Raw genomic sequence first — 20,958 nt, forward strand, 5'->3', positions numbered from 1 at the left:
AACTTCAAAAGAAATTCCCTAATTTCCAAACATGTTTGTCCATTCTAGAAATGTTCTTCGATTCAAGAAATTTGTTAAAAAAATGTTCACAATTTTTAAATAAGTTTGCAAATAGTATAAAATGTTCATGAATTCAAAAAAAGTTCTTGATTTTAGAAAATGTACAAAAATTTGTATAAGTGTTCATGAATTTGAAAAATGTTCATGATTTCAAATATGTTCACGAGTTTAAAAAAATGTTCATGATTTCACGAAATTGAGAGTGATAATGAATCTTGGTGATACATCAATATGTGATCATGGCCATTGGAGATAATATTTTTGTCTCCTGTTGCAACGCACGGGCCCTTTTGCTAGTGTTATATCAAGAGGATTATCGCGTCGAATAATGGACTAGCAACAGTTGAGAACAATGGTAAAAACACACACTAGGATCTGGCGACAAAATCCAAGCTTCTTGTAAAGGTCGACACTTGGAGAGATCAGCGATGTAATCACAGCTGCTAGCTAGCTGTATCTATAATGGTAGAATTTTTTAAAATGCTATACAACTGTCCTATGCCTATTCTGCCGTAAGGAAATCCGCCCAATCCCATTCATGGTTCAGGCCGGCACCCAAGAGTTGATTATACTAGCTAGTGTAATAAATTATGGATGTATCATCCTATCCTCCGTCAGTTGGTTTGTTTCCACATGTTATCCAGATGCATATATATGGAGGCCACAAGTTACAAATTAAGCTATAACATCGTGAGGAGCTATAGCACCAAACCAACAAGGGAAACAACAATGGAAATAAGCCTGGTGCTGATCGTTCTAGTGTTATGCTCCAGTGCTGCTACCCTAGTTACTTGTAGTAGCGCAGGGTTCCACATGGAGCTCACCCATGTTGATAGCAAGGGCGGCTACACCGCGGCGGAGCGCGTGCAGCGCGCCATGGCTAGCAGCCGGCAGCGCCTGGCGTCCTTTGTGGACGTGACCGTGCCGGTCCACTGGAACACCAGCCAGTACATCGCTGAGTACCTGATCGGCACCCCACCGCAGCGTGCGGAGGCACTCATCGACACCGGCAGCGACCTCATCTGGACGCAGTGCTCCACCTGCAAACAATGCGTCAAGCAGGGCCTGCCCCTCTATAACGCGTCCAAGTCGGACACCTTCCATGCCGTGTCATGCAACGACACCTTGTGCCTGGCCAACCAGGAGCACTCGTGCCGCCGGGACGGCAGCTGCCATTTCGGGGCCTTCTACGGTGCCGGCGACGCCAGTGGGACCATCGACACCGAGGTCTTCGCCTTTCAAAATGGCTCGGCGAGGCTCACGTTCGGCTGCGTCGAGTCGCTGATGATCTCTCCGGGGTCCCTCGATGAGGCGTCCGGACTCATAGGGCTTGGCCGCGGCCCCCTGTCGCTCGTCTCTCAAGCGGGCGCCAGCAAGTTCTCTTACTGCCACACCCCGTACCTCCGCAGCAACGCCACTGCCGGCGCCAGCAGCCACCTTTTCGTCGGCGCCTCGGCGAGCCTTAGCGGTGACAGCCCTGTGATGTCCATGTCTTTCGTGCAAGGCCCCAAAGAGTACCCATTCTACTACGTCCCACTCATCGGGATAAGTGTGGGACAAACAAGGTTGTCGATCCCACCGACTGTGTTCGCTCTGAAAGAGAACGGCACCAGCGGCGGTGTCATCATCGACTCCGGCAGCCCCACTACGGCTCTGGCCGAGAAGGCATACGGCCCCCTCCGCGAGGAGCTCCGGAGGCAGCTGAACGGGAGCCTCGTGCCGCCGCCTGCTGACAGCGAGATGGACCTGTGTGTGGCGGTGGCACAGGAAAAGAAAGTACCGTCCATGGTGCTCCACTTTAGTGGCGGAGCGGACATGGTGCTGCCCCCGGAGAACTACTGGGTGCCGCTGGACAGTTCCACGTCATGCATGGTCATGGAGACATCCAACGACATGAGCATCATCGGCAACTTCCAGTTGCAGAACATCCACCTGCTCTACGACCTTGCCAAGGATGAGCTATCTTTCCAAACAGCGGACTGCAGCAAACTCTGATCACCCACGTTTAGTGTCACTGCGATAAATTTATTTCAACTCATGCATATGTGGAACTTCCATTGATATTGATGCTTCGAAGTTCGAATGAGTGTGATTTAGCTTTTAGAAGTCAATCGATTTATATTTGTGGGAGTGTTTGGCACTCCAAACCCACCTCAAATGTGTGGGTGGGCGGCCCGGTTAGTGTCCGGTCAAAAACATCCGACCAGACGGGTGCCTCAAACCGGCTTCAAACGCCCGAGTCGACTGGCACCCGCATATCCAGCCCAAATACGGGGCGGATATGGGGAGGCCCGGGCGTGCCCGGCTTCGTCCGTCATGTTGGTTCCGGCCCGTGCTGGCCCACCCGACTCCACATATATTCATCCCCATCCGCTCCTCGTGCCAAACTCTAGCCACTTCACTTCACTCCACTCCACCACCCAAACTCCCGTCCCGTGATCTCCGACCTTCTCTAGCATGGCGGGCAGTGGATCTAACTCCAACCAACACAGATTCGTTGGCTGGGGTGTCGTCCCATGCGGGTCGGAGGAGGCAATGCCCAACCGACGGTAGGATCTATCCGACGTAGCCCATTGCGTCGACGCATCGGATTCTCTAGGGCTAGATCATCGTGGCCCTCTAGGGAGCCTTCCAATCTATCTTTTCCCATTACCGTTCCGCCGGAGTATGAATCCTATCGGGACTGGTGTGCCCACCATGGGAAGGAGAAGATCGGGGTCGCTGAGGCCCGACTCGCTGCCGACATGGCGGCGGCGGAGGCAAATGATGCGGTGACGCACACTGCCGCAGAGGAAGAAGTCATCCGCCCACATTGTAAGAAGTTGCAGTGGAGGAACAAGCGCTCCCTCGCCCGAGAGTAGAGTCTGCGGTCCGTGGCATGGCCAGAATGCCCTCCCAAGGAGGAGAAGGAGGGCTATGACAGGACGGACAGCTCTGGCGATTAGCAGATCCGGCTTAATCCGCACTATGTTTTCAACCGCTACTTTGGCAAGAAGGACGTCAAGGGTGCCGGGAAGGGCAAGGGCAGTCATGGATGTTCTTCTAAATAGGTAGCATGTAGGTAAAACATACCAAATTTTGGTAGTCCGATGGCATGTCGTGACGTAGTAGCTAGACGATGTGTGTAATGCATTGTTTAAGTAGTTGCATGACTTTGTATGAATTTGAGGTATGCTATAATTGAGGTGTCTGATTATGAGAAGGGAACGACTATGCTAGTAATACTACTACTCTATTTGGGAATGGAAAATTGTTTCGTGGAAATCAAGTCACAATGAGAACTCCGTGGAAACCATGTTTGATACTTTCAGAAAAACTCTGAAAACCGTGGTATGTTAGAATGGTCTTGTACTATGAAGTATAAACATGTTCAGTTCAAAGTATGAATCCATGTTCATTGGGGAGGTAGAAAGGGAAGAAAATATGCATAAACAGTGATGTCGTACAATTGGTCACTATTCATTGGTGACTTTGATCCTACCTCCTACAGTTGATTAAGACTCAAACTTCAAATTTTAAACCCTCGAACAACCTCACCTTCCGCACATATTGTATTTTTCAAACAATTTTAAACTTCCAGAAATACATTTTATTTGGTTTTCAACTTTATTTGGATTTAATTTGAGCTCGTATTTCCCTAAGTCAACTATTAACTCCAAGGTACTTACTAGGTCTAATTTAATTAATTAAACCATCTTGCATTAGTTTTATTTAAATTAGACCTAGGGTTTCAAACTTATGTTCAAACTGTGTTTGAATTAAATTCAAATATCATTTGGATTTCTTAAAGTCAACTAATAATAAAGTCCATATTATAGTTTCTGAACTCATTTGTATCATAATTGTCTTATTAGACAATTTTTATTTCAAAGTATAACCAATGTAGGTTTAATTTCTATTTGAATTTTGGGCTGTTCTGTATCATGTTTAAAATATATTTTTAAATTATTCACATATGAACTAAAGTGTTTTGACATGAAACTATATTTCTCTAGGCTCAATTTGCAAAAAAGAATCAATTTATTTGGATTTTTAATTTGCAAGTTATGCCCCATTTAAATTTGAATTCATTATGTTTGAATTTAAATTTTAGATTATTCAAAAGTGAAATGTTTTTGGACAGGGTGAATGTAAATTTCATGAGGGTCATTTTGCAAAATGAATCACCGAATTTGGATATTTAGATTATGTGTGTTTTAAGTTCAGGCGGTTTTCTGTAAAATTTTGTTTAGGCAATTTGGATATATAATTCCCATTTGAATTTGAATTTGGTTTCAAAACTAAATGTGGTTCAAATTCAGTTTAGAAAAATGCCATTGGGTCAAGCTCATTGTTTGGATTTGTTGAACTCATCTTCCTGCCAAAATAATTGCAAAGCCATTTTAAATAATTTCCCTTTGATTTTTGAATTGTTTTCAAAATGAATCCAACTCAAGTCATAGAAAAATTAACTGGCTTGGATATTCTTGGGACTTACTAAGGTTAGCCTTGTGCCCAATAATATTTCAAATGGTTTGGTTTCTACCAAGGCTTGCTAGGGTTTCAACTAGTGATGGTGGGATTTTATCCGTTCTAGGCATCAATCAAGCAAAACAAAGTCGCACACAAGCAATCATAGGCAATCATAGATATTTCCTAGCAAAAATTTTATTCCCTGTGAATTTTTTTAACATACCAGGTTTGGGAATAATCTGGGATTTGACAATAAGGAAGTTCGCCCAATCCCATTCAAGGTTCAGGCCGGCACCCCAGACTTGATTATACTACCTAGTGCACTAATTTACGAATGTATCATAATCGATCCTCCGTCAGTTGGTTTGTTTCCGCTTATTATTCAGACTAGCTACATACCCATGCGTTGCTACGGGATGGAACAATATTTGAAAAATGGTGTCGTGTGACCGATTGTCCTCGATCGTCACCGTTGTCATCAAAGGCGCAATTGGAGCCCACGATCTTCAGTACTTGGTCGTCCTCTAGTGAGCGACCCTCGATTGTGTGGACGTACTGCTGAGCACGATTGCCATCCATCTGGGTGAACACTTGGTCACCCATATCGCGAGGGCTTGTTGGCCGTTTTTCATGGTGGCAAGCATTGCTCGGCCATGCCCTGAGAGCCTGCTGGTACTCGCCAACGTCATCAAAAGTCTGCTGGCCTTCCTCACCCGCGAGCGCTTTTAAACTGATTTCGCGCGAAGAAAATCCCTACTCCCTCATCCATATATATAGGGCCTAATATGTTTTTCGAGGTTGGATTTGACCATTGACAAAATTAATAGTATCCTATGAAACTCCTTCCACCTATGAATTTAACGGTGTGCTTGATGTAACTTGCATGCCATATATTATTACTCCAACATGTGGTCTGAATTAGCCTAGAAAAACGCATCAGGCCTTATAGATGGAGGGAGTACTTCTAGTTGTCTATAGGGCTAATTAATTGTCTGCCTAATTAATAAATTGCATTAACGACTTAGTTTGAAAATTGATTTGATGCAAAAAAGTCTATTTAAATGTACCTAATTAATTGCATTACTCTATTTCTATTTTTTGCATTAATGGTAGTGGGCAAACGACTACGTACATATTCGTCCCTAATAATAGAGATTCGAAGCGAAAAGATCTATTTTTAAATGAACCTAATTAATTGTAAATGTAATTAACTGCCTGGCTAATTTTTTGTATTAATGATTTGATTTTCAAATGGATTCGGTGCTAGTTTTTCAAATCGTTTTTGCATTAATGGCTATATGATTTATTCGGCGTGATTAATTTTCTACTTAATTCATTAATTGTCTTATTAACTAGAAAATTAGCTACTTCTAATTATCTGTAGGCCTAATTAACAGCCTTCATATTAATGAATCAATTTTCAAATTGATTCAGTGCAAAAATATTCCTATTTAACATTATCTAATTAATTGCGCATTTAATTGTCTAATTAATTACATTAATGGCTTGGTTTTTAAATTGATTTGCACTCTGTTTCTATATTTTTGCATTAGTGGTTGTGTGCGAACGACTACAAACAAATTCACCTTTAATACTCCCTACGTTCCTAAATGTAATTCCTTTCAAAGATTGCAATACGGACTATATACGGATGTATATAGACATATTTTAGAGTGTATATTCACTTATTTTGCTTCATATGTAGTCCGCATTCGAATCTCTAAAAGGATTTATATTTAGGAAGGGAGGGAGTAGTAGAGATGCATATATATATGGAGGCCACAGGTTGCAATTAAGCTAGAACATGGTGAGGAGCCAGCACCGAACCAACGAGTGAAACAATGGAAATAAGCCTGGTGCTGATCGTTGTTGTGTTGTGCTCCACTGCTGCTACCCTAGTTACTTGTAGTAGCGCGGGGTTCCACATGGAGCTCACCCATGTTGATGGCAAGGGGAGCTACACCACGGCGGAGCGCGTGCAGCGCGCCATGGCCAGCAGCTGGCAGCGGCTGGTGTCCTTTGCTGACGTGACACTAGTAGAAAAGAGGGCTTTTGTCCCGGTTGGTAAGGGCCTTTAGTCCCGGTTTATTTTATTTTTTTGAAAAAAAAATTGCGAATTTTTTTCATTTTTTTTTTATTTTCAAATTTCTGAATTATTTTAACCTTTAATCTCTAATCACCACCCCTCATCACTACTCATTTATCCTCTAATCTCTAATCACCCCTCATCATTCCAAATCATCTAACTTTCCGGACGGTCACCCATCCTCTCACTACTCCAGCCTGAGCACGCTTAACTTCCGGGTTCTATTCTCCCTCGTTTCCAAGTCTGCACTTGTTGTTTTCCTGACAATAGTAAGATGTCAATTCTATTAACCCTCAGGAATTTAGCTTGAGCATGAAGTGACACATTTCACTGTTTGAGTTTGAAACTATTGTTTTAAAAAACAATAATTATTTAGTAACACTAATATTTCTAGAATAATTAGTTTGACCATTGTTTGACCACAGTTTGACCAGATTTGACCAAAATTCAAAAAACTGAAATAATTATTTAGTAACACTAATATTCTAGAATAATTAGTTTGGTCATTGTTTGACCACAGTTTGACCACAATTTGAATTTTTTTGAATTTTTTTGCCTCTCCAGATCTTAGAAGCCCCGTATCTTTTTTTCTGTTAGGTTTTTGAGGATTTTGAAAATGTTTAACGGGGTTCCCCCAGTTAAAATCGGATGTAACTTTTCGAGTAGATAATTTTTCATATAAAAAACTTTTTCATCCGAGTTCGTATGCAAAAGTTATGCCCATTTTAAGAAATTCTAGAGAGATTTTGCAAATAAAGTCGAAATTCATATTTGTTAATTTTCCCAACAACTAGACCACATATCACATGGGAAACTTATTTTATTTTATTTTTTTGACATTTCCATCATTTTCTTTTGTTTTTTCTAAAACTGAAAAGACGGTCGGGGGGGGGGGGGGGGGAGAGTAGAGTTTGATGGGCCCTTTAGTACCGGTTCGTGCCATGAACCGGTACTAATGCCTCAAAGCCCATTAGTCCTTTAGTCCCGGTTGGTGCCACCAACCGGTACTAATGGGCATCGCACCCTTTAGTCCCGGTTCGTGGCATCAGGACTAAAGGGCCCAGGTGAACCGGGACTAATACCTTAGCTGCACGAACCGAGACCAATGCTCACATTAGTCCCGGTTCGTGACTAAACCGGGACTAATGTGAATATTGCCCTGTGACGAAAGCCCTGTTTTGTACTAGTGTGAGCGTGCCGGTCCACTGGAACACCAGCCAGTACATCGCTGAGTACCTGATCGGCAACCCACCGCAGCGCGCGGAGGCCATCGTCGACACAGGCAGTGACCTCATCTGGACGCAGTGCTCCACCTGCAGCCTCAAAGGATCTTGCGTCAAGCAGGGCCTGCCCTACTATACCGCGTCCAACTCGGACAGCTTCCATCCCGTGGCATGCAACGACAGCTTGTGCTTGGCCAACCTGGAGCACTCCTGCGCCAGGGGCGGCAGCTGTGCTTTCGGGGCCTTCTATGGTGCTGGCATCGCCAGAGGGTCCATTGGCTCTGAGGTCTTCGCCTTCCAAAACGGCACGGCGCGGCTCACGTTCGGCTGCGTCGACTCGCTGATGATCACTCCGGGGTCCCTCCACGGCGGGGCGTCCGGTCTCATCTCTCAGGTGGGCGCCAAAAAGTTCTCATACTGTCACACCCCCTATCTGCGCCGCAACGCCACCGCCGGTGCCAGCAGCCATCTTTTCGTCGGCGCCTCAGCGAGCCTTAGCGGCGGCAGCCCTGTGATGTCCATGTCTTTCGTGCAAGTCCCAAAAAAGTACCCATTCTATTATGTCCCACTCGTCGGGATAAGCGTGGGACACACAAGACTGCCCATCCCACCGATGGTGTTTGCTCTGAAACAAAACGGCAGCGGCGGGGTCACTGTGATCACACGGTCCGTTCTCCGGGAACTCACGGCTCGCGTGGCTAACAGGGATGGACAAATTTCTTATGACCGCTTGTTTCAAGCTATTACCCTGTCGTTAATAAAAGAGTCAATTACACAGGCGGTATCAGAACTTGGCGCAAACGTTCATTTTGATGCTAAAACTTATAGCATACATTGAACTGGTGCAATAACTTGCTTCGAGCATGCAAATACAGTGCAAATATAGTGAAACATTTTTATACAATACATGTGTGTATATTTAAATGTTTTTAATTACTAATTATCGTCTTTGTGTATACTATTTATATCCCCACAAAAAATTATAATATTTATAACACATGAATATTTTAACATTATTTTTATTACATAGGTTTTAGAAATACCTCAAAAAAACCTAGTGCGTGAAAAATGGGCCACACTATTTGCAACCCATTTAAGCCTCACATGCGTCCGGCATGAAGGCTTGTACCCCTCAAAAAAAAACATGAAGGCTTGTTATCATCTCAAAAACAAAACATAATGGCTTGTTATCTTAAATTTTTTAGAATACTGCGATTGGTGGTGTGGTTAATTCGGCTAGCATTATTGCGTTAGGTCGCGCGTTCAAGTCGTGAGGCATTCTTTTTCCCGTTTAATTTTCCAATACTGACAGCTGGGACCCATGTGTCATAGGGGCGGAAAAAATAAAATGCCTTCTAACCCATACACAGGGCTCTTTTTCATGAGATAAAAGATTTAAGGTTTTTTTTTGCAAAAAAGCAGACACACGCAGTCCTATCTGCCTTCCAGTTCTTGACAGCAGACCCCTTGCCAGTTGGCGCGCCAAGTTAGCATGGTTTTCGTATCAAACATGGTTTGCACCGTATTTGCACGCCCGACTCAAGTTGTTGCACCAGTTCAATGTATGTGACAAGTTCTAGCACTAAAGTGATCGTTTGCACCAAGTTCTAACATCACCGGTGTAATTGACTTTTAATAAAAATTGAATCTAGCTCAAGCCTTACGGTTTTTTTTCTAACTCGGTCCTAATCCAACAGGATAACGGAATTCTTTTTTTTCTGCTGTTGCAGTAGGCCCAGCAGCTGCCCCGTGTGCTAGGTCCTATGCAGCGCAGCAATGCAGAGCAGCGGTAACTGAGGCACGGAACAAAAGAAGGGAAAATCCGAAATCACTAGTTAAGAGTACTTCACTGGTTAAGGAGTACTCCTTGCAAAGATCACTCCCACCTTCTCAGTTGCGACAAGTGGCGCACTGCATGTGCGCCACTTGTTGCAACCTGCGAGTTTTCCCTTTTTCGTAGATTCGTTTATTCAAAACGTGTTATCTCTTAAACCGTGCGTCCAAATCCCGAACCGTTTTCACCGTTGGATTCCTCGCATTCAGATCTTCAAAACTAGGTCCCATGTTGATAGGTTTTGACGAACTTTTTTCACGAAAAAAAGGACTAAAACCGAACCGGGAGCACGGGTTTTTTCCCTTTCCGAAAGAGGCACGCCCGTGCCTCCCATGAAATCACAAGCATGCCTCCCGCGGAAGCAAAACCGTGCATATCGTAGAAGAAAAAAAAAGAGAAAACGCATTTTGTTTCCGTTTCCGAGGAGGCACAGCCGTGCCTCTCGCGAAAACACACCCCTGCCTCTCGCGAAAGCAAAACCGTGCCTCTCGCGAAAGAAAAAAAAGCAGAAAACACGTTTTTTTTCGTTTTCGAGAGGCTTGGCCGTGCCTCTCGTGAAAGCACAACCGTGCCTCTCGCGGAAGCAAAACAGTGCCTCTCGCGAAAGGAAAAAAACGGAAAACGCGTTTTTCCCGTTTCCGAGAGGCACGGCCGTGACTCTTGCGTAAGCAAAACCGTGCCTCTCTCGAAAGCAAAATCGTGCCTCTCACTGAAGGAAAAAAAACAGAAAATGTGTTTTTTCCTGTTTCCGTGAGGCACGGCCGTGACTCTTGCGTAAGCAAAACCGTGACTCTCGCGAAAGAAAAAAAATGTGTTTTTTCGCGGGAAAAAAATTTCTGGTCCAAAAGTTCAGAAAGACCGGTTGAAAACCGAAACCTCAAAAAAACCGGAAAAAACCGTTTAAAAACCCGAAAACGCGTGCAAAAAAATTTGAAAGAAGCATCCAGAGCGCAACACGTGGCGAGGTGGCTGGGAGCGTGCCAAAGTGCCGCTAATCATTGCGAGGCTCCCGAAGGAGCGTTCGTTAACTAGTTGCTCTCGGACGCATATTGCGTCGTACTGTCGACGCTTCGCACAGGGATGTGCGAGCGAGCGATTGACTGGGCCGGCCCATTTACAGCGCTCAGCACGTTTTCGGTTTTGGGAACCTTCTATGGTTTCAAGCCGGTTTTAACCGGTTTTGGAACCTTCTAAAGGTTTTCCGGACCGGCTTTTCTAGGTTTTCTATTTCTTTTCCTTGTTTTTGGTTTTCTTTTACTTTTTACTTTTTTCTTCTCTTTTTTGTTTCTTTTCAAAAAAATATAAACCAAAAAACACTTTTTTCTAAAAATGTTCGGGTTTCTGAAATTTTGTTTGGATTTTAAAAATATGTTCTTGATTACAATATTTGTTCTCAAATTCAAAAACTGTTCACGGTTATAAAATTTGTTCTCAAATTCAAAAAATGTTCACGTTATTGATAATGAGTTCATTATTTTTCTTTTTTGTTCATTTTTGTTCATAAAAACGTTGGCATTTCAAGAAAAATCCACGTTTTTTAAAAAGTTTGGAATTTTCAAAATTTGTTTGCATTTTAGAAAAAGTTCAAGATTTCAAAAATTATTCACCATTTCTTCCTGTTTTCGAAATATGTTTGGAATTATGAAATTTGTTCACGTTTTTTTTTTTGTATTTTCAGAAACAACGAGAATCTCAAAATTGTTCGTTATTTCAATGAAATATAAGAAAAAACATAAATGTTTCAAATCTGTTGTTACTTTCGGTCTTGATAGTTCGCGCTATATATAAGTATAAGCCGACGTGGTCAGCTCAAGTGGGTAGCTTCGTGAGGTATAAGAAGTTCCCTGATCGAATGCTCGAGGTCGATTCCTCACGTTGCTTTATTTTTCCGGTTTTTTTGCATCACGCGGTTTTGCGTTCAACGCGAATCAGCTCTAGTGGGCCGGCCCAGTCGTGTAACCCCGCGTGCAGCGCGCGTTCCATTTGACGTAGTATGCGTCCTATAGGAGCTTCCCAAAAGAAGGCCAGATACACCAAGCGTACGGGACGTCAATCCTACTCGGTGTGGGTCGCTGGTTAACGACCTGGCACGCCCGAATCCTATTCGGCGGCCGTTGCGCCACCTAAAGGTGTTTCCACGAAGCGGCCGACACCCCCCTTTGTACTAGACTCGGCCCAACTATTTGCACTCAGCCCGCACGCGACGTTGCGAGCTGCTAGGGCAACCCATTTCGGGGGAAATCCCTATTTCACGCGTTCTGCCTCAAATTGTTGATGTCCCGCACAGAAGATTTGACTGATCGTACACACTGGGCAAGCCCGTTCAAGCGTTTTCAGCCTTCCCGGTTTTGGGAACCATCTAGGATCTCCAGCCGGTTTTTTTTCTTCTATTTTCTGGAAACTTCTAGAAGGTTCCAAAACCGGAACTTTTCAATTTTCTGATTTTATTTCCATTTTTTTCTCCCTGTTTCTGATTTTTTTCCCTTTTTCTGTTTATTTTCTTTACTTTTTTTTATTTTTAGTATATCTCTTTATCTTTCCTTTTTTCTTTTGTTTTCATTTTCACTTTTCTTTCTCAAATTTATTTTTATTTTTCATCACAAAAATTTAAAATGCTCGCAACTTACAATTTTTTCTTAAATCATTCAGTTTTCAAATTTGGTTGACAATTTCTATAAAATAATATAATTTCAAATTTTGTTCCCTTCATTTCAGGAAATGTTCGGAAAATATTTTGTTTCAAATAAACTTGCCATTTTCAAAATTTGTACACAAATTAAAAAAATTCACATTTTTAAATGTTGTTCACAGATTTAAAAATATTAGCGACTTTATCTTTTCTTATTTCCAATTTTTCTTCACAAATTCAAATATGTTCAGGAATTTCAAGATTTATTCCTATTTTTCAAATTTGTTCACAAATTGAAAAATTATGTTCGTTCTCAGAAAATTTCACAGATGCAAAAAATGTTCACATGTTTAATTTTTCTTTGGGAATTTAAAAAATATTCCTTTTATCCAAAGTTCTTCACATATTGGAAAAACACTACAGTTTTGAAAAAGGTTCATGTTTTTCTAAATTAGTTCACAAATTCAAAAAACGCTCGAGATTTACAAAAATAGTTTGCAATTTTGGAAAATATTCACTTTTTAAATGTTGTTATTGTTTTACAAAAATGTTTTGCGTTTACAACAAGTAGTTCATTATTTCTAAAAATGTTCTAGTATTCAATTTTTATTCCGATAATGTTTAAATTTTCTTTTGAGTTTCCCAAATAATGTTTGTGTTTTTAAAAGTATTTTCTTAAAAAAACTCACATTTTGTGTTTAAAAAAAAGTTTTAATCTGCCACGTATTATAGTTCATATATACTGGGCTGCCATTTTTCACACTAAACCTCATATACTACATTCGCTATGGACACGCTTTCCTGGCGGGAGGACTTGTATTCGATCTGTCGCCCATATGTTTTATGGATTTTTGCGAACTTGTTTTGTTTTTTGCCGCTTATGCTTGGTTCTTTAACATTCATGCTGCCAATCTTCCACAAGTAGGTCGACAAGGGGGGTGGTTAGCGCATCGCATGCACCTGTAGAGGTCGCGTGTTGGATTCCAGCACTAGCGAGCTCTTATTTTTGCAACTTTCATTCGCGCGAAGGATAGCGTGAATGGTCAAGCCCAGGTGAACCACCTCCTATGCAAAACCGCGGCCCCTTGCCACAAATAGGAGGTCCCCATTTTTCAGAAGCTCCCAATCATGTTTTCATTCACTTTTTTTCATTCGTTTTCCCTTCCGGTGTTTTCCGTTCTTTTTTCTGAACTTTTCCTAAATATGCAAACTTTTTATTTGAACTCATGAACTTTTTCTAAATTTTGTGACCTTTTTAAAATTCATCACTTTTTAAACTTTTGTGAACTAGTTTCGAATTTACATTTTTCAGATCTTGTATTTCAAAAGTCCACAGTGAAATTTGTCAACAGTCGACTGTTCAATGGTCACGGTCCACTAGAAATTTTCCAAAGTTTCTCCCAGTGAGGGAGAGAGTTTTTTTGAGCAAGTGAGCCAATTTAATGCGAGAGAACGACTAGGACGCTTATGGGCTGCCGCTAATCTAGTGGTGCGTGCTGGCTTCGTTTACACAAACGGCCGCTAAAGGTACCCCACATAGAACGTACACATTTTTGACCTCTCCAGACCGGTATTTTCCTTCCGGTTTCTTTTTTTTTACTTATTTCCGTTCTTTTTTCATATTAGTGTTTTCTTCCCTCTTCGTTCTTTGCTTGTTCATTTCTCATTTTCTTGCATTTCATTTATCATTTTCTGAAGATCTTTTAAAATATGTGATAATTATTTTTTGAAATCATAAACATTTTTTATTTTACGAACATTCGTTTAGAAAATTATAAATATTCTTCAAATTCACAAACATTTATTTAATCATGAACATTTTTTGTTCACGAACATCTTTTTTTAAAGTGAACATTTTTTTAAAAATTCATGAACATTGTTTTGAACCCAGGAGCATCTTTTGAATCCATGGACATTTTTTGAAATTTGATAATACTTTGAAATTCATCCACAATTTTTTGTTAGATGAACATTTTTTTTAAATGCATGAAATGTTTTTCAAGATAAATCATTTTTTTGAATTAACAAACATGTTTTGAGTCAATGAACTTTTTTTGGCAATTCATAATATGTTCTTATTTTTATGAATAGTTTATAAATTGAATTCACAGACATTTTTTTATAAAATTCAGTAACATTTTTATAATATGCAAAAAAAAATGTGAACATTTGTGTTGAAATTCATGAACATTCTAGAAACCATCTGCCTTGAGGTAGCGCGTTGACGTTGAGTTGTCTTGTCTATGAAAATGAAGGAGCCAAGAGTTGTCTTGTCTTGCAGGGCGTGCACTGTATCATATGAGAGAATCTCCCCAAAATCGCCCACTTCTATCATGAGTATCTGCCCCCTTGCATTTGCACTGATGCTCGTGCGAGTACTTGTCGCGAACACAGAAACAGAGGCCGTTGGCTCGTCTGAATTCCTTGAGCTGTCATTCCCTGGCCTACTCATCGCTGTCGGGCCGAGGAAGGGTGGCGGCGCGTGCCTGAATGGGTGCTGGTGCAGCAGGCGGTGGCCGGCCCACGGGAACAATGTGGTGGCACGGTGTCCTTTGCTTCTAGTTCCTCTTCCTGAATTCGAGCAAACACCGCAGCTCGATTGATACTAGTAGGAGCTTGTAAGTGGACGCCCAGTCATAATTTGTCCGTTAGTCCCGGGAGTTGAAGAACTGCGTGCTCAGGGTTGGGTCCAAGGACAGCAGATGGTACATCGACGTATCAAATTGCTGACGATAGTCTTGCACAGTCCCTCTCTGACGCAACTAAACCAACTGATGCATCTGCACTTCAAATTCCTCTGGTCCAAATTCTGCTTCAACAACCGCTCTGAATGTTGGCCATGTCTGCCCGGGTGGGTCTGATGAAACGACTGCAGCCACATCGCGGCCAGTCCATCCATGAACAGAGCGGCACTAAGAAATGCACCGATTGAGCCAGATGCACAGGGTGTCGCCGTCGAAACGCGGAAAATCATGCTTAAGCGGTTTGGTGTAGTGATCCGTGCTGCGAGCATGCTTTGACACCGTGGGCGAGTGTTGAATAAGTAGCGGTAGCCCGTGGTTGACCAGCCATGCAAATGACAGATACGTCGCTCCGTCTGTGTAGAGGGGTAGCGGCGTGGGGCAGGCCGGCAGAGGGTGCGGCGGTGGTGGTGCATGCACGGAGGAGCCCGCGAGACTTGCGGGCCTCGTCCTGATCTGCCTGTATGAGGTCGATCTGCTTCGAGATATGCTTGAGCTCATTGGAGACCTGGTAATTCTAGGCGATATGTGGTTGGTGGTGCTCGAGGGCAGTCTTCTGATTCGCGTTGAGGCGACATATGACGGTCTCAAGCAGGCTCTGAAGCTTGTCCGTGGTCTCCGACATGGCGTCGAGAACACGGTGGGTCTACGCCGAGGGCTTAGATGGCAGCGCCATGGTCTCGGTCCAAATCGACTGAATCCCGAGCAGTATTTCGAGCGAGCTCGCCGGAGCAGCTCGCAGCTGACACGGTGGAATTTACCGGTCGATCGAGAGGGTAAGAGATTGTTGGCGGCGGCAAGGTGGTGTTTTTTTTGAAGGCTCTGACTACCAGATTGTAACACCCTGGGGATCGCGATCGAGAATTAGAAGTGAGGAAGAGAACAGAGTAGGTGAGGAGGAGCTTGGGAAAGGGGAAAGGAGATCCGTTCTAAACACTCACTGGTTTCTGGTTCGGTGAGACGTACATAGTAGCTGCCACGCTGGGCCACCTTGACTCCCCCCAGCCCCCCGCGTCGCTCCGCTTAGGGCGACTCGGGCGGCGACGAAACCCTAGCGCGCGCCACCACCCCGTGCTAGCTCCCCCCTCGCCGCCACCAGAGTAGGTCTCCGGGCAAGCTAGTGCGGCCGACGAGGACGGTGGTGGCGAGGATCTGCTGCTCCGCCTCCGTGCAGAGAGCCACGGACGCCGAGGCGGCGGCCTCAGAGGGAGAGGCGACGGCTGGCTCTCCGGCGAGCAGTGGTCGCGGGTGCTGCTCCGCCCCCTCGGCCGCGCGGGCGACATGGTGGCGGCGGTCGTTTGGTGGCTGGTCTTCGCGTGCGGTCTTCTCCCCGGCGGACGGCGCCAGATCTGCAAGTCTTTCCCTCCCCCTCTCATAGCTCCTTCCACCCCGGTGCTGTTGGTCCTTGGCGGTCCCTAGTCGCCGGATCTGGTGCGTTTGGGGTGCGGGAGTGGTGGCAGTCTGGGAGAAATCCTTGGCCGGTGTGGCCCGGCCACGACGGTGACGACATCAACTGTTGCCGTGCCCCTCCCTGGAGGCTCCGTCGAGGTTCTGTTCCCCTCTCCCCCTCTCGCCCCGGGTGAAAACCTCATCCTTTTTGATGGGACGGCAGCGGCGCTCTCCGCCTTCACCTTCCTGGAGGTGCCGCTCAGGTGGTTCGAGAGATGCGAGGGCGTTTTGATTTGGGGATTGGGGGATCGACGGTTGCGTGGTCCGATTTTATCGTTCTGCGCTTCCTTCCTCAGCTCCTTCGATCTTGATAGGTTCATCCCTTCGTGTGTGGCTCTATGCGTGTGGGCAAGGATCTTCCAAGGCGAGCTCGTCTCAGCTGGGGGCGGGGCTGAGTATCTCTCAAGGTTGTTCGTGGCTGCCATCTTATCTGGCTCTAGGGTGAGCTTCCCCATCTTCCGACGGTACGGTGTCCTTCGAGCCAGGACGAGGGGCAGGGATCCTCTTCGGAGATGGTTTCGGGTAGGTTGTTGCAGCTCACCTCTCCTGGTGCAGATGAGGGCATGCTCCCTGCCTATGATGGTTCTCATCTTGTTAGTGCTTCCGCTCCACCTATGGTGCTCATTCTGCGGCTGGGGACATCATCGACATCAAGCGAAGCTTTGTTGTCCATTATGTTGTAGTGCTTGGTGTTGTTGAGGTTTGTAAGTTGTCTAGTACACCATGTATCTGCCGTCTTTTTCTTTTTTCCTCTTGTAAGGTGCTGTCCGATGTAACTCCTGGCCGGTTGATGGTTTTGTTAATTCAAAGCCGGGCTCTCTCTCGAGCCTTCATTCTAAAAAAACGCTGGGCCACCTTACATGGCCTCTAGCCCACACACACGCACATGACCTCGGCCCAACACAGTGAACACACACACAGGGTTGCAGCTTCAGTTAACTGCTTAACCGAACTGCACTTGTTCAGTTCACGCAGATGCAGTTGCAGCGTCAGTGTTAGCATCTGCAGGCAGCAGGCGTGACAAGTAGCGGCTCCAGTTGCCGGTGGCAACCAGCAGCAGCCAGCAGGAGCGCGCACTGGGGCGGGGCCAGCGCCCAGCGGGACTACAGTCCGCGAGTGGGCAGCGCCGCGGCGTGAAGGCTGCGCTTGAGGCGGGCAGCCAACAGTAGCGACTAGCGATATCCGGCATTCGGACCAAGATGAATAGGAGGAGAAAAAGGCTCCCAAATACGAACGAGAGAGGTATGTTTCTGAATTTTAGTGTCATTTTCAGAGAATGACATAGCAATCTACAATGCGGTCGGAGATATTTGAGACCATCTGGACTTCGGGATGGATTGCAGATTTGACAAGATATTTTTTAGCCTGTTAGTAGCTTCAATCCAAGTACCCGTGAAAGTCGCAATGCTAGGACACATTCTGTTCATCAAGATTAAGTGAATTCCGTGGAAACGGAGAATGCATATTCGACACGTGGCTTGATGTTGTGTTACATTGAGCGTGGGATATTCAAAAGTCTTGATTTTGGTAAAGTTAAAGAAAATTTTCAAAAGAAGGACATGGCACTGCCTTCTAGGCGCCATTAAAGCTTCATTATTAATGGATATGTTTTAGATTGTTTTTCTATTTGGACAAACATGTTTACATTTTCTTTGTATCTGGTTATTCTATTTAGGATCATTTGAAAATATTAGTGTACACTGGTGTGTGTTATCTGTGTTGGTTTTGCATCAAAATAAATTATACTTCAGAGTTCGCCCCACCTTATTTTTTTTCCGTCCTCCGCCACTGGATACAATATATAACAATCCATGTACACACCTTGAATGGGAACAGAATGTTAAACAGATGACATTACAATAAACAGACAAGCGCAAGATGAAACAGTGACAACCGCAAGCACATGGATAGTCGAGTCGATCTGGACTTCGGGATCAGAACTTGATGATGAAGTCATAGATATGGTCGCTGACCTCCTGGGCCCTCTCCTGCTGGATAAAGTGGCCGGCGCCGGGGATGACGACCACCTCATCTAGCAGTGGAACATCCTCCTTAAAACCACCGCCGTGGATGTATTCCTGGATCCCCTCAAAGTTGTACGTGATGTCACCGTCCCCCACGATGTACTTGGTCGGCACCTGCACTTTGGCGTCTGCCCATGGCGCCGCCAGCTCGCAGTTCTTGTCAAAGTTGCGGTAGTAGTTGATGGCACCAGTGAAGCCAGTCTTTTCAAAGGAGGTGACAAAGTAGTCCATGTCGGCCTCGGTGAGCCAAGGCGGAAGCGGTGATGTCGGGTACTTGTGGTCGTCCATCTCCTCATCGCAGAACACGCCGTGGCTAAAGCAATGGCACAACATTTGCCTCATGAGGCGCTTGGCGTGCGCTGGCGCGAACTGCTTCTCCGCGACACCTGGCTCCTGTAACGTGGACCATACACATATATACGTTTTGTAATGATTTCGTGCAATAGTTACTCATGGGCATCTGAAAATACATAGACGAACTACTCATGGGCTCCGGACAAATGCGTGATGGTGGCTTGCCTGGAAGCGACACTTGTAGTAGTTGGGGCCGTATGCGCGATTGAAGTACTCTATGGGATTCACGAAGTCGGGGCCGTTGCGGATCATGATGTTGCGCATGAAGGCAACGCTGGTGTTAGCGAGTGCCGTCACACGCTCCGGACGGAACAAGCACAGGTACCATGCGATGAGCGCGCCCCAGTCGTGCCCCACCACAAACACCTTCATTTCAACCATGACGCGTAGGGTATGAGGTCAAAATCAAATCAGTCACAACATTAATGTATGCAGGGGATGGCTTATGAATTATATTGCACAACAAATCTCCCCTGATATTAACAAATAATCAAGAAAATTTTGGTTTTTGCCCAACGAGAAAACACAAGGCTTATGAATTCACTTGGAGAAGCGAGAAGATTAGTACAGTTGCTGAAACACTGCATAATATATTACATATAAATAGAATATCACCTTCCATGTGTGTGCGCATAAAAAACATATTTGTTTCCTTCACGTGTCCCCAATCAGGCATTTGCATTATTACAATTTTGTCTTGTTTGATTATACAACATGGTAGCCAGGTACAAAAGGAATCTTTTACTTAAGCACGGGATGATGTATTTTTAGTTATTATGTTATTAATCTAAATATTTATGTTTATATACAACAAAATCTCAATGAAATATATTGCAGACAATCCCCCGCAGCAACACGTGGGGTACCATCTAGTTATAAAAACCACAATGATATAAAATAGAATATATGGATATGGTCATTTGTTTTGTAAGTCTTTTTTCCGTAGGGACTTTAGTATTAAGTCGTATGTGTGGTGCAACAGTTTTATAGACTTCGCTTGTCATAACTATTCACAACATAAAAAAATGGTGGTGGCCTTTTGTTTAGTAAATGTACACTTTATTTTTGTTACTTTCCCACAATTTCACATAGAATGCATTTTCAAACTCTAACTATGAATCAAAATATGTTCTTACTCCCTCCATCGCTGAACAATCTCATTCTACTATATGCTGTAATTTCTTTCCGATCTTAATCAGTGTTAGCATCTGATTTGTGGGCGTGTCACCGGCCTGCTTGTGGTGGGGGTGTGTTGTGTGTGTGTGCTCATGTGTCTTATGGATAATTGAGAAACAAACTATATTATTTGGTTACAAGGTAAGCTTAATTGTACCTTTGCAAGCCCTAAGGTGTCGAGGAGCGCAACAAGGTCACCAACGATGTGAAAGGCGGTGTAAGAGGCCACATCTGGTGGTGCAGTTGTGCCACCATAGCCACGGAGGTCAGGTGCGATGCAGCGGTAACCACGAGCCCCCAAGTGGTCCATCTGATGGCGCCACGAGTACCATAGCTCTGGGAAGCCGTGCAGGAACAACACCGCCCCCTTGGCGTCCACCTCGGGGCCGGCTTCCGCCACATGCATCGATATGCCGTTCACCTTCACAGTCCGGTGTCTGATCACCACACCCTCCATGGTCAACCAAAAACTCTCTCTCTCCCCCTCTCTCCCCCCCTCTCTCTCTCTCTCTCTCTCTCTCTCTCTCCCTCCCTCCCTCCCTCTCTCTCTCTCTCTGTGTCTGTGGTGTATGTGTCTGTGCGTTGCAACTCGAGCCTGTGGGAGGGGCTATTTAAAGGCAGAACTTACCAGCCGTGGTACTGTTTTCATGTTAGTTTTTAGTTTTATGCGATGGCGGATGCGTTGTGGTTTGAACACGTGAATGCATGTGATGCATCGTCAATCAACAATATTCCTGTTCCCTGGCTTCACCTGCGGCCGTTCGGAGGGTCGGAATCGCGTTTTCAGAAGTTCGGAAGAAAGAAATAATGCAGGAGGGACATGCTCCTGTAGCCATGAAAATATCAAATCGGCCGTGTGTCGCGTCGTGTTCATGTGTTAGGTGCGTGCTATCCATCCAGCGAGCTAGCCAACCTCCAAGTAGGAATCCA

At 44.5% G+C, this 20,958-nt stretch overlaps 3 protein-coding genes across 3 annotated transcripts; 2 read left to right on the forward strand and 1 right to left on the reverse strand.

Moving 5' to 3' along the window:
• Window positions 1–789: 789 nt before the first annotated feature.
• On the forward strand, window positions 790–2,055 carry LOC123075988 (aspartic proteinase nepenthesin-1-like). The gene has a single exon (XM_044498463.1). The coding sequence runs from the start codon at window positions 790–792 to the stop codon at window positions 2,053–2,055; it is 1,266 nt and encodes a 421-aa protein (XP_044354398.1).
• A 4,298-nt stretch (window positions 2,056–6,353) lies between these two features.
• Window positions 6,354–8,659, forward strand: LOC123075989 (aspartic proteinase nepenthesin-1-like). Its single transcript, XM_044498465.1, has 2 exons — window positions 6,354–6,576; window positions 7,770–8,659. Exons 1-2 carry the CDS (start codon window positions 6,354–6,356, stop codon window positions 8,657–8,659), a joined length of 1,113 nt encoding a protein of 370 aa, XP_044354400.1.
• A 9,650-nt stretch (window positions 8,660–18,309) lies between these two features.
• LOC123075990 (epoxide hydrolase A) lies at window positions 18,310–20,528 on the reverse strand. Its single transcript, XM_044498466.1, has 3 exons — window positions 20,186–20,528; window positions 19,018–19,218; window positions 18,310–18,891 (listed from the first exon to the last, which is right to left on the reverse strand). Exons 1-3 carry the CDS (start codon window positions 20,483–20,485, stop codon window positions 18,409–18,411), a joined length of 984 nt encoding a protein of 327 aa, XP_044354401.1. The 5' UTR covers window positions 20,486–20,528; the 3' UTR covers window positions 18,310–18,408.
• Between the last annotated feature and the right edge of the window lie 430 nt (window positions 20,529–20,958).

This window comes from Triticum aestivum, chromosome 3D (genome assembly GCF_018294505.1).
Source record: "Triticum aestivum cultivar Chinese Spring chromosome 3D, IWGSC CS RefSeq v2.1, whole genome shotgun sequence".
NCBI classification, from domain to species: Eukaryota; Viridiplantae; Streptophyta; class Magnoliopsida; order Poales; family Poaceae; genus Triticum; species Triticum aestivum.